At 39.5% G+C, this 14256-nt stretch overlaps 1 protein-coding gene across 6 annotated transcripts in view; it reads right to left on the bottom strand.

Annotated features, from left to right (window-relative positions):
- The window catches only part of DGKA (diacylglycerol kinase alpha), a 340054-nt gene that overhangs the window by 25094 nt on the left and 300704 nt on the right, over positions 1-14256 (bottom strand). For all 6 annotated transcript variants that reach the window (XM_073613952.1, XM_073613953.1, XM_073613954.1 and 3 more), the window contains 5 exons: positions 13186-13284; positions 9031-9117; positions 5848-5921; positions 1323-1397; positions 1128-1213 (listed from right to left, as the gene is read on the bottom strand). In XM_073613952.1, coding sequence (XP_073470053.1) covers positions 1128-1213; positions 1323-1397; positions 5848-5921; positions 9031-9117; positions 13186-13284 — 421 coding nt within the window. The remainder of the gene's footprint in view (positions 1-1127; positions 1214-1322; positions 1398-5847; positions 5922-9030; positions 9118-13185; positions 13285-14256) is intronic.

Genomic DNA, 14256 nt, shown 5'->3' with positions numbered 1-14256 from the left:
GAATCTCTTCCCAATAAAAAGGGGGAAGGCCGTCCTGCCCCGGGGCGGGGAACACTTGACAGGTGACCACACTGCTTATACACAATTCATTCTCCTGCCGCTACTCGGCACTTGAGCCCCGGGACAGCACAACACACAGGCAGCCATTAGCCCCGCCCACCACCACACGCCAACCCCTGCTATTGATTGACCGCGGGACAACAGGCGCACGACTCCGTGATTGGCTGCTCTGAAGGGCTGCTTATTGCTGACATAGGATTCCAAGCAACGTGCCTGCCTCAGCTCTCTCCTTCTTATTTTTAAGGGCAGCCCTGAGAAGCTGGCACTAACGGCCAACACAGTGAGTGAAGTTCTGCCACCTGTCAGGCTGCCCCCCCCCCCCACCTTTCACATTGGCCCCCTACCTGTCACACTCTCCCCCACCTGTCACACTGCAAAGTGCTAGCCACTAGTGATGTCACAAAAAAGCACTAAGTCCGTGGCTTTTTTCCTGCTCCATTCTTCTGTTATCAGCATATCTTCTGACAAGTTCCCCGAAACCAGCCTGAATTTTGTGTCAGGGTGGGTGCTATAAATAAATTAGCAGAAAGCTGCTCTACTCACAGGACAGCTCTGAAAGTCTCTGCGTGTGTGTGTGTGTGTGTGTGTGTGTGTGTGTGTGGGGGGGGGGGGTGTGTTTGGTGCCTTTCCTCCAATCAGCTGTCTCACAGTCTTATCCAACACTACACTGCTAATGCTGAATGAGGAAGGGAAAATTCTATCATGATGTGCACTTTCTAAACACTATATAAAGCTGAAGACAGCAGAAGTAAAACTTATGTAAGAGGATTTGTATCATCTGAGGCTATTCACGTCACTGGGTATATGTGAGTGTTTACATCCACTTTAAGTATAACTGCAATACGTATTGACACTAAATACATTCTGCCAGGTAGGAAGAATAACCATAATGTGAATATAGCTGTAACTACTTCAGACTTGGCTTGATCAATATGAGATGAATAAGTAAAATCACTATTGACCTTAGCCACCAATTAAATTTAAGGCTTTGGGTTTCAAATGTCAGCACAAAGGAATCTGGTGGTTACAAAAAACAGACAGTCATTTAAGTTTATTAAAATTGTTACCAATGGCATCCAAAATCCAGCCGACTGTGCCATCCCCACCACACACCAAAATCCGATAGCTGGGAACATCCCGGAAAAAGTTGAGCCTAGTAATAAATTAGAAGGAAAGAACAGTGGTTACCACAGACAACTGACCAGTATTTTTTGGGCAGTGATTCACAAAATTACTTTGTACCTTCACTAAAATGTTCTTACCCAGGTGATGGGCCACACTTCACTAGGTTATAAACTTGACGGGGGTTCAACAGATACTGGAACTTGCGAAGAACTCTATAGAAAATGAGTGAAAGTGAATGATGAAGAAGCATACCAGCACTGTAAAACTGTCATTAAAATGTAATATAGAAGCTTCTCTTTGTTTTAAAAGAAAATTATGCTAGAAAAGCAAGGACTTGCATCTTTTTTTAAAATCAGATTTTCTTTTATTAATTTTATATTTAACAATACAAAAACACACAAACATCCCGTGTACATATTATAATTACAACAATCATAAATTAAACAATCTAAACCAAGCCCAAAAACAAAAGCAAAACAAATACAAAACAAAACAAAAAAAAACCCTTCCTCTATTACCACTTATTGCTATCATTATAATCTATCCATCTACTCCCAATCCATCTTTCAGTCCCGGATTTCCAACCACCACTTTCACACTTTATCAAATTTCTCTGGACAATCTCTATGTAAAAATATATATTCCTCTTTAAATATACCAGTAGTTTCTTTTATTTGTATTTTCCATTCAGCTAAGTTTGGGGATATGATGACATCCATTTTCGTGTTATAAGCTTTCGGGCCTGAAACAGACTCCTCACTATTGATGTAAGGGTGTTTTCAGAGATCCTAGATATGTCTATCATACTCAGAAGACATATACCAGCCTCGAACAGCAGCTCCATCCCAAAGATAACATTAATAGTTGATACAACCCCCTACCAATATAGATGAAGTTTGGGGAATCTCCATAACATATGTATTAAGTTAGCCGGGCCCCCATTACACCTAGGACATAAAGGGGTATCTCTATGCTTTCATTTAAATAACTTCTTTGTTGTATGATAAGTCCTATGCAGGATGCATTATTGGGTTATTTTTTGTGTAGAAGATAAGGAGACCCTGAAAACTGCACACACTGCCGCCTCCCATTGGTCATCCGATACTGTCCCCAAATCTCGTTCCCATTGGGTTCTTGCTGGTATATCCACCGTTTCTTGGAGCTTTTTTTAAAGTACACTATATAGTTGTGAAATTAACCCTTTCTTTGCCTTCCCCTTAGACAGCCATGAAATTATTATGGATTTATTAAGTATCATTTTGTGAGAGCGTGCCTGCGCCTGCATAGCATGTCTAAGCTGGAGAAATTGAAAGAATATTTGATTTGGGATCCCGTATTCCTTACTTAATTGGGCAAAGGTCTTTAGCACATCATTATAAAATAATTGGGCTATATATCTCAACCCTTTAGTCTTCCAGAAATCAAACCCTTCTAATTTAGCTAGAGTTAATCCTTGTAATATTTTTAATTTCCTGCCATGTTTTATCAAATAATTTACCCGTTAAGAAGCTTTTATCTCATATCTAATTTCTCATTTCCAGTAAAGATTTTAGTGACTCTCCTTCAAATACGGATAATAACAGACCTGTATAGGATCTGAATCCATTATTTCTGACCATCCAGCAAAATGCTGTTGTTGCAATGCTAAAAAATTACTTTTCGCATGTGGGATAGCAAGCCCCCCAGCCTCTTGGCTAACATGAATGTAGTCAGTTTAATATAGGGCTATTTTTTCCGCCTGATAAGTTCTCGAAAAAGAGAATCTAGCCTCCTAAACCAAAATAATGTAATCCATATGGGAGAGTTATGGAGTATATAAAGCAATTGCGGGGTCCATATCATTTTAATAAAATTGCCTCTGCCAATCACTGTCAATGGAAGCTTACACCATTTATCTGCAAATTTAATTAACAATGGTTTAAGGTTCAAATTAATATACTCCTTTACATTTCAGGATACCTCTATAACCAAATATTTCACTGTATGCTTGATTTGAATTTGTGAAGCTATATCTGGCAGGGGGTGCTTTTAGATCATCTAGTGGAAGCAGTATCGATTTTTCCCAATTAATCTGAAAGCCCGAGATTAGCCCAAAGGCAGAAATGAGGCCCATACGTTTATTTGAGGTATCCCCCAAGAAAATAAGGTCCTCTCTACCTGCTTGGCAAAACTCCCTAATTCCAGCTGATTGTCTAATTGCAAGAGCCAAAGGCTCTATAGCCATGGCACCATGGCAAACAAAAGTGGAGACAGGGGGCAGCCTTGTCTAGTTCCTCTCGACGGTGAAAAGGAGGAGGATAATGTGTTGTTTATTCTTAATCTCATGTTTGGTTTACTATACAACATTCTTAACCATGTTAAGAAACCTTGACCTATAACGGAGGCAGCTAGTACAGCCCATAAATACTCCCACTTCACCATATCAAAAGCTTTCTGTGCATCCACACAGTATTTCTCTTGTGCCTACCTTATCCATAGGTAATTGCATATTTTAAAAAAGTCTATGAATATTTGTTGATGCCGTTTGATCAACTATAGTATTCATATATCTAGATAGCCTATTTGCAAGCACCCTTGCTAGGATCTTCACATCTAACGTTAAAAGAGTTATAGGTCGGTAAGATTCTGGCATTTACCCTGTTTGGGAATCAATATTATAATTGTTTCCTGCATTGAATCTGGAAGTCTTTGTATTCTAAAAGCCTCATGTAATATCTCCAGGAGTTCTGGAAGCAGTATCTGTCCATATTTTTTATAAATTTGCATAGGCAATCCATCTTGCCCTGGGGCCTTGTTATTATGGGTCTGAGATACTGCATGTTTTAACCCTTCCAAGGATATAGGGCTATCTAAAAATTCTCTTTCTGTTGGTTTCAATTTAGGGATACAAAGTTCCTCTAAAAACTGTTTCATTTGACTCGTTACTTCTGGCATCTTGGACTCATAGAGCGTAGAATAAAAATTAACAAATATACTCTAAATACTGTTTGTGTCATATGCTATCATCTTTAACATGTGCAATAGTTGCTGGGCCTTCTTGAGCCCGTGCTATTGCTGCCAACATATGCTCTACTTGTTCCCCTACTTTGTACTGTTTTTGACTTTGGAAAAATCTACTATTTTGTGCTTTGGTTAACAATAAGGTACTATATATTTTCTGAGCCTCTTGCCAAGTTAATCAACTATCTTCAGATTGGTCCATAATAAAATCCTGCTCTGCCTGATTCACAATATGCATTACTTCCTCCTCCCATTTTTTGATGAACTCTTGATTTTAGAGATTTCTTTAATCATCATACCCTGTAAACAAACCTTCATAGCATTCCATGCCACTAATGGAGAAGCAGTACCCTTATTTTTTTTTGGAGAATTCTAATAGTAATGATTCCATTAGGTCCCCCCTCCGGCATTAAAGACAACCACTGAGGGTTAACTTTCCATGGAGGAGGCAATAATTGCCCCCCCCCCCCCCAACTCCAAAGTCAATACTAGAGGATAATGATCTGAAAGGCCTCTAAGGCCATACTGAATTGAATCTAGCCATGGAAAAAAGTAATAATTTCCCAAGGCCAGATCTATTCTTAATAATGACCCACAAGTGCTTGAGCAGCATGAGTATTCTCTCACCAATGGATATCTAAGTCACTATACATCCACTAAACCCATTTCCTGAATTTGTGTAGCAAACCTTGGTTTTATTCACTTTCCCTTTAACCTTTGAAGTGTTAAATCTGTCCTCCTCCTCATTTAATATAGTAGTCCATAGTAGGTATACTAGTCCTACACTTTAACAATTCGCACCTGAACTTGTAAATGAAATTGCTCCGGAATCTTGAAGGTATTGGTTTTAGTATCAGAGCATTTGCACAAGTACAAGTACAAGCAATGCTAATATAAAATAAATGAAGCATTGATACAAATGTAAACAAAACCTTTAATAGTACATACATTCACACACTACTCACAGTCCTGATCCTTTCGAGGCCTGAGTTGAAGCAAAACTCAATTGCAAAAGTAAAAATTTGTAAGCAGGCAGGCTTCTTATTGCAGAGGAGACACACTACATACTGTATTTTCAGCAAATAAAGCATTCCTACCTGCCTCTTCACAAGTTGCTGCAGAATGTACACTGAGCTGTAAAGGTTTAACCGCTAAGGGATGAATGAAGTTACATCATCCTGGCATAGGCCAGTCAAGAACCATGCGTAAGTTTTGTGCTGGGGCTGCCTAAAATGACATGTACTAGGCCTAGCTATTGGCCCCCATGCATAAGCCAGCATCTTAGAAGAAAGGGGAGGAGATCACATTCTACCCAATAACTGGAGTCACGGGTATTTCCCGATGGCTCCGATTAGGAAAGAGAGTGGGAAGAAAGTGACAGCCGAGCATGGTGGCAATAAATGGGCAAAGTGAAGCAGTTTCTTTAGACTCAGACATAATGACCAATGTCTTCTTCTACAAAATGGAAGAATACTGAAAAACACCACAGACTGATTGTAATATAAAATCTTTGTCACCATTTATTTATAATGTGTGACCTAAAGTTTTTGTTAGGTGCTGAAATAATTAAAATAATTGAATCATGCAAGATATTATTTTCAGTCTTGTCAAATGAAAAAAAAAAATAGTTTCTTGCTACATCTTAACATTATGATGACTCACCTTTCACCCTGCTTTCCTCCACTTTTTGGGTTGACAAAGATAAGTAGTGGGTGTGTATCTAGTATTGGGGCGATCTGCAAATACAATGAAACACGCACCAGAACAGGAATTTAGAAACCCAGGCATACACATGTGCACTTTATGAACTCAGAGAGAGCAAAGCAGAGGTCTTGGTCTTTTAAAGTGGAACTATAGGCAAACATATTTTTTTTTCGTTTTGGATAGAGTATAACCTGTCAGATTTTTTTTTTTCCCGCCATCTTTGTCCCATTGCGGAGATTTCCATTCACTTCCTGTCCCATAGCCAAACAGGATGTGAGAGAAATTCCCAGCAAATTAAGGGAATTCCTTGGGGACCTCCAGGTCACCAGAACTATCTTCCGATTGGAAGATTTTTCTCCTATTACCTTTCCGGGGACAACCCAAAATTTGTGATTTTGGGTTTGTGATTTTCTTTTACTTTCACTTTCAATGATAATGGTAAACAGGACAAAAATAGAGAGGGTGAATCTCCTTAAGGGGGCCATAGACAGCAATAAAAACTGACAAGTGTTCCACCCTGTCCAAAGCTAAAAATAAAGTTTTGCCTTTAGTTATACTTTAGGTATAACCAGCGATGATGTCATACTATATAAGAAAAATAGGCAAGGGTTTTCTGTAATAATAACATTATTTAATATTTTGCTATATTTAAATAAATCAGAAAACCTCTAAACAGCTTTCTAGTTATATGAATTTTGGAACAGTTCATTAAAGTGATACTAAACACACACAGTTTAATTTACATTGTTGCTTCTATTTCTGTATATGGATGATGGCATAATTCTTTTAATTAAAAAAATATATATAAGTACCTTTTTTCCTACTAGAGATACAGCTGTCACATGACCCAGCTCTTTCCCAGCCTGTCTGCAGGGAAACATAAGCAGGAGGAGCTTCTAGTCCTCTGCTGCTGGACACATGTTCAAAGTAAATAAAAAAAAAAACAGCCTTTGAAATACAGAGTAAAAATAAGTAATTAATATCAATAAACTGTTTTAAATTGTCATACAAATATATATTTGAAATCAAATCTTTATTATTTTTTTGCCAATAACAGGGTGTGGGCGGATATCTGCCAGTCACAGGCTGTGTCACGCATGCCCCTCCAGCCTGTGTCTTAGAATAAGAGGGAGGTGAAGCCTCCATCAGTCTACATGTAATATCCTGCCCCCGTTGTGTTTAGCTGGTTTGTGGGTATGAAGGAGGAGGGGGTTGAGTGGGCTGTCATTTAACACTGTTTATACGCCCACATATGTGACTCTACAGTCACATGGGCTGTGATAGGGAGGAAATGCTCAGCATAGAAACTCACTTGAAACTGAATATGTGCAGAGCTGGTCTGTAAAATCCCCAACTGAATTTTGGACATGTACAGAAGGGGGAGATAGAGAACAGCAGGATCAACCAGGTTTTTTGCACAATACAGAAAACAAATCCCATATTGGCTGAGTGAGTATGAACAGCATGTAATACACCATTTATTGATTTTTTTATAATGTGGGTTTAGTGACACTTTAAGGAAGGCAAGTACTATATAGTTGTTAAATACTATTACAGAAAAACTCTGCTAAGACCAATCTACATCTAAAAAAACTACATGACCTCAGTGCAATTTTAGGAACACGACAACCCCTCTGAAAAGGAAAGAAAAAATTATGATTATGGGTTAGCTATGCTGGTCATACACATTTTTCAAATTAATTATTTAAAATAATTTTAATTTACTTTCAACCAGCTTTTAATCACATTAATGGCTTCATAGATCGAAGCCACCTTCCACCAGCATCTTTCAGGTGTTAGGATGCATGGATCTGGTCAGCCATTTTTGTGATTTTAAGATGGTTGGAAATGCCTGAAGACTGGTACATGTACGATCACCATAACATAACAGTTATACACATATGTCATGATGATGTGATAACGGGGGCAGACACTGACACAGCATGGCTGACACAGAAATTTTACAATCAGATTTAGCCCACTTTAAAGCAGAGCTCCACCCAAAAGGGGAAGTTCAGCTTTAAGCACCCCCCGCCACATTTGGTATGTCATCTTTTTTTTTTTTTGCGGGGGGGGGAGTGGGTATCTCCTCTCCCCCTCCCTCCCTGCACTGTGCTGGGACTTGTCACAGGTCCCAGAATACTACCGGACCATTCAGCAGGCGCAGCGCGACTCGGGCATGGACAGTGCGCAACCGTCTGTGAAACTGCAAGCTGTCACCCTCGGGTGCCCACAGTTAAAATGTCAGCGTGGGGGAGAGGAGAGGGAGAGAAGCGACCGTTCGGGTGAACACATCGCTGGATCGTGGGACAGGTGAGTGTGCGTTTATTAAAAGTCAGCAGCTACACTTTTTGTAGCTGCTGGCTTTTAATAAACACAAAAACGACTGGAGCTCTGCTTTAAAGGGTTAGTTAGTACTCTATGCAGTCCATGGATTCTATTCCATAATATTAATCCAATCTGATTTTAAAAAATCCATGTATGCTCCTTCCATACTTGTAGGCCATTCACACATGCAGTGAAGCCTGCCCCAAATGCTTCTGATATTTTTCACAGCTGCAGCTTTCTCTTAAGGACAGACCAACCATTGGGATAAGTGTCCCCTACCAGTACAGGAGCAAGCACCATCCTTTTCCTGAGCCCTGCATAGTGTTTGTTTGCCGCACAGAGTACTTTTTATAAAGGTGAACTAACCCTATACATTTTTTTATTACACTCCTTTAAGCCCTTCCCCCTTCTCATGGTGAACATTCTTCAAATAAGACATAATTAGCTAAACCCTATGGTTTATGTGAGGCCCTATGGTTTCAATTAATTACTGTGGCAGGCCTGTCAACATTTCTGCACAGGCCTGCTATTGAAATTATTAGTGTGCATGTTTGGAGTGTGAACTGGCAGCTAAAATTCTGCAACCAATACGATTGGTTGCTGAGGCTTTTGAAAGACAAAGAAATATTTAATAAGTGACATCAATGATACATACATTTTGATTGGTCACCCTAAGTTGCTGCATTTGCACACTGGCCTTTGCCTCACTCAGTGAGTGGGGAGCAAATGTTAGCCTGTAAAGTATACTGTGGTACAGATCAGAGTGCAGTAAGGTACAATGTATATTATATTCAGATTGAAGGTGATTCTCACTCGAAGTGCTTGTCCTTCTGCAGTGCTGAATATCTGGGATGTTTCCTCTGAGGAAGCTATAAGGTTCTTCTGACTGTTTTGTCGTTCCTGAAAATTTGAGAGAAAAACGGCGAGAAATTTCATGCACATAAAAAAATATGTAGCTTACTAGAGGGAACACATAATTTTCAGTAATATGTTGCACATAAAAACAATCATCAGCTACTTGCAATTTCTAACCAGCAATCCATAAATGATAGCTAAAATATGACTGGTTCCTATATACATATCTAGTGCTGGTTGGACGCTAAGGGAAAAACTTCCATTATTATATTACTCTATTTTTGTTATACCTTAGCTCTAAGCAGACAGAGGCAGTATAAGAGAGATTAAAAAAAAAAGATAATTTAAGTAAAGTACTGGGAGTAAGAGGTCTATAACACCGATGTCACAGTGACAATCATGAATACTTGCAGGTTTATTTAACAAGGCAGTGCAAATAACAGTAACTTTATGTAACATGCAGACAATCCGAATATCCAGTTGGATTTCAATTTTCTGCAGTCAGACTAGTAAAAGACATATTACCTTGGATTGTGAGTAACTTGGTCGGCGAGTGTTTTACAAGACAAGCACATTTTTTTATAATTTTTTTTCAATCAATTCTTTATTAAAAGTTGAATAGAACAAAAATTGAACTGATGAGCGATGTCTTGATATACAAGTAGCGTCACTTCACAACAGGGTATAAAAGAGAAGGGAGGCGCCACTAAGTGTAACAATATGGTTACATTTATTGAAGATACAACATTTAGCAACTCATGTGAATGTACTGTTGATTGGTGCCACGCAGACTAAATGTTGTAAACCAATTTTGTCATATATTGTATCCTCAGTGGTGTGTCAATCAAAATATTCTGAATATCAAACCATATAGTAAATAATCAACAATGTGCAATACAAATACTATAAAGTAATAAAGTGATTGATAAAGGTCATAATAAATGATAGTTCATTCCTCCAGCGATGATATATCAAATGTAGTGTGATCCCATTAAAGTACTGTATTAGTGCATATATAACCAAAACGGTGCGCTTTCACCGCACTTCTGTGCTCCTAGTACTCTCACCTTAGCAAACCTATGATAAAGCCTTAGAATTGAAGTATCCGTGTTGATGTTGCCTCTATCTTGTCTCTGTTTTAGAATTTCCAGACAATCCTAAGTATAGGTCCCTTTAAAGCACCCTGATGAAGTCACGTGCTGTGACGTAATGTGTAGGGCATTGTGGACCGGAAGTGATGCAAGAGACTGGCAAGTTTTTAACTGTAAGAGTTACTATTTTAATAATTGAATGATACTTTTAACTACTACACTATGGAGGATTACTTTCTTTACCCTTAACATATGGAGTGAGCGTGGGAGAGAGAACCTTAAAGGGACTTATACTTAGGATTGTCTGGAGATCCCTGGAAATCCTGGAACAGAGCCAAGATAGAGGCAACATGAACCCGGATACTACAATTATAAGGCTTGATCATAGCTTTGTTAAGGTGAGAGTTCTGTGAGGTGGCACAAGAAGGTGGTTTGATATATCATCGCTGGGGGAATGAACTATCATTTGTCATGAACTTTATCATTCACTTTATTATGTTATAGTATTTGTATTGCACGTTGTTCATTCTTTATTATATGGTTTGATATTCAGAATATTTTGATTGATGCACCACTGCGGATACAATATATGACACAACTGGTTTACAACATTTAGTCTGCGTGGCACCAATCAACACTACATTGCTTTATTTGTTGGAACACAACTGGTGATAAAGCAACTAGTTATTTATTCATTTATTTGCACAATGCTATTTTTTGGTTTATTCACATTTTGGTAGTGCAGAGGCATATTCACACTATAATTAGCAACTCACGTGGCTGATGATTAAAACAGGCACATTTAGGTATGCAGGCATCCGGGGTAAAGCTGTCCCATAGACCGTCTCCGCACTGCCACCGACGTCGTCCCTTCCATGCTGCGCTCCACAAGTGCTTCAAGCCTCGCTTTCAGATCGCTCTACTGCAGGGTAGTCTTCCTTGTCACTATTGCAGACTGACATCGGTGCATACTTAGATGTGCCTATTTTAATCATCAACCATGTGAGTTGCTAAATGTTGTACCTTCATTAAATGTAACCATGTTGCTACACTTAGAGGCGCCCATCTTCTCTTTTTTACTCTGTAGATCCTGCTGCATTTAGCTTCTAATCCCCTTGTGATGGCTGCCATTTGTGGATGGATATTTTATGCTTACACAACCGATCACATTGCTATCATCTTTTTACAGTATCTCACAAAAGTGAGTACACCCCTCACATTTTTGTAAATGTTTTATTATATCTTTTCGTGTGACAACACTGAAGAAATGACACTTTGCTACAATGTAAAGTAGTGAGTGCACCACGGCTTGTATAACAGTGCAAATTTGATGTCCCTTCAAAATAACTCACACAGCCATTAATGTCTAAACCGCTGGAAACAAAAGTGAGTACACCCCTAAGTGAAAATGTCCAAATTGGGCCCAAAGTGTCAAAATTTTGTGTGGCCACCATTATTTTCTACCACTGCCTTAACCCTTTTGGGCATGGAGTTCACCAGAGCTTCACAGGTTGCCACTGGACTCCTCTTCCACTCCTCCATGATGACATCATGGAGCTGGTGGATGTTAGAGACCTTGCGCCCCTCCACCTTCCGTTTGAGGATGCCCCACAGATGCTTAATAGGGTTTAGGTCTGGAGACATGCTTGGCCAGTCCATCACCTTTACCCCCCGCTTTTTAAGCAAGGCAGTGGCCCAGTGTCCAAAGGGAGGGGATCATGCTCTGCTTCAGTATGTCACAGTACATGTTGGCATTCATGGTTCCCTCAATGAACTGAAGCTTCCCCATGCCGGCAGCACTCATGCAGCCCCAGACCATGACACTCCCACCACCATGCTTGACTGTAGGCAAGACACACTTGTCTTTGAACTCCTCACCTGGTTGCCGCCACACACACTGGACACTATCTGAACCAAATACGTTTATCTTGGTCACATCAGACCATAGGACATGGTTCCAGTTATCCATGTCCTTAGTCTGCTTGTCTTCTGCAAACTGTTTGCAGGATTTCTTGTGCATCATTTTTAGAAGAGACTTCTTTCTGGGACAACAGCCATGCAGACCAATTTGATGCAATGTGTGGAGTATGGTCTGAGCACTGACAGGCTGACCCACCACCCCTTCAACCTCTGCAGCAATCCTGGCAGCACTCATACGTCTATTTCCCAAAGACAACCTCTGAATATAACGCTGAGCACGTGCACTCGACTTCTTTGGTTGACCATGGCGAGGCCTGTTCTGAATGGAACCTGTCCTGTTAAACCACTGTATGGTCTTGGCCACCATGCTGCAGCTCAGTTTCAGGATCTTGACAATCTTATTATAGCCTATGCCATCTTTGTGTAGAGCAACAATTCTTTTTTTTAGATCCTCAGAGAGTTCTTTGCCATGAGGTACCATGTTGAACTTCCAGTGATCAGTATGAAAGAGTGAGAGCAATAACAGCATATTTACCACATCTGCACCCTATTCACACCTGAGATCTTGTAACACTAACGAGTCACATGACACTGGGGAGGGAAAATGGCTAATTGGGCCCAATTTGGACATTTTCACTTAGGGGTGCTCACTTTTGTTGCCAGTGGTTTAGACATTAATGGCTGTGTGTTGAGTTATTTTGAGGGGACAGCAAATTTACAATATTATACAAGCTGTACACTCACTACTTAACATTGTAGCAAAGTATAATTTCTTAAGTGTTGTCACATGAAAAGATATAATAAAATATTTACAAAAATGTGAGGGGTGTACTCACTTTTGTGAGATACTGTATATGCACTATAGACTGAAGGACTTATGAATAAATGGTTGTCGAACAAATCCTCTTAGCATTATTTCTCATGGGGAAATTCGCTTTGATATACAAACGTTTTGGATTACAAGCACGTTTCCGAAACAAATTATGCTCGCAATCCAAGGTTTTACTGTATATGTTAGGCACATCTGTGCTGCCATTGCATTTTGAAGTGCTTTATTAAATAAGCATGACAGGCTAAGGACCCTGGCATTCGTTCTACTTACCAGAATTACTGGATAGATGGAGGAAGGGGGCAGTATATGGTCTCGCAGGATGCCGCCATCACACTTTAGAGATACTAAGGAAACACATTCATCATGAACCTGAAGTAAATTAAAGAAAAACTTCATATAAAGGCAGCAAGCCCATGTAAAATATGAATTATATTTTTAAACCTATATTATAGGTTTCCTAGCTGGACACTGCTGTTTTTGTCTACCTTGTCTCTATCAAAAAAAAAAAAAAAGTTAACTTATTTCTATAGTGCTATTCTACAACGTGTTGCCCTATTTAACTGTACATTTTACTGTTTTAATGCTTACAATGTGTAAAGTTTACTGTTTTATTGCTTACAGTGAGTATTGAAAAAAAATCACCCCCCTTTAAAATAATCACATGTTCTTGCTTTGCAGCCTGAAATGAAGACAGACACAGTTTTTGTTTTATCCAGCTGTATTTACTAGTGCACCTTATAACATCCAAGTGAAAGATATAAGACGAACATGTCAGAAAAAAAATTCAAAAATTCAAAAACAGAACCACTGAGTTGAAAAAAGGATCACCTCCTTTGTGTTAGTATTTTGTTGGACCACACTTTGCTTTAATTACAAGCTTTAGTCTGTTGGGAATGGGATAGGTCTCATCTAACTTTGCAATATTTGCTCACTCTTCTTTGCAGAACTGGTCAAGTTCAGTTAAATTTGATGGTGACTGTTTGTGGACTGCAGTCTTCAAGTCATTCCACAGATTTTCAATGGGGTTTAAGTCTGGGCTTTGAGTAAGCTATGCAAGGACATTCACCTTTTATTCCTTCAACCACTATTTGGTCATTTTTGCTGTGCTTTGGGTCATAGTCATGACAACTGTCCATTGAAAACTTTCTGGCAGAGGGCAGCAGACTTTCCTCACAAATTTGATTGTATTTTGCCCCATCCATTTTTCTTCTATCCTGACAAGTGCTCCAGTCTGTGCTGCAGAGAAACACCCCATAACAGGATTGTCAGGTCACCAGAGTCCAGGTGACAGATGCACCCTATTGGGGTCTGGAGTGCACCGCAAGGTAGTGGACCCAACAG

This window comes from Aquarana catesbeiana, linkage group LG02, assembly GCF_042186555.1.
Source record: "Aquarana catesbeiana isolate 2022-GZ linkage group LG02, ASM4218655v1, whole genome shotgun sequence".
Taxonomy (NCBI): domain Eukaryota; kingdom Metazoa; phylum Chordata; class Amphibia; order Anura; family Ranidae; genus Aquarana; species Aquarana catesbeiana.
The sequence above is the reverse complement of the archived record's forward strand: the minus strand, read 5'-3'. Positions and strand labels throughout refer to the sequence as shown.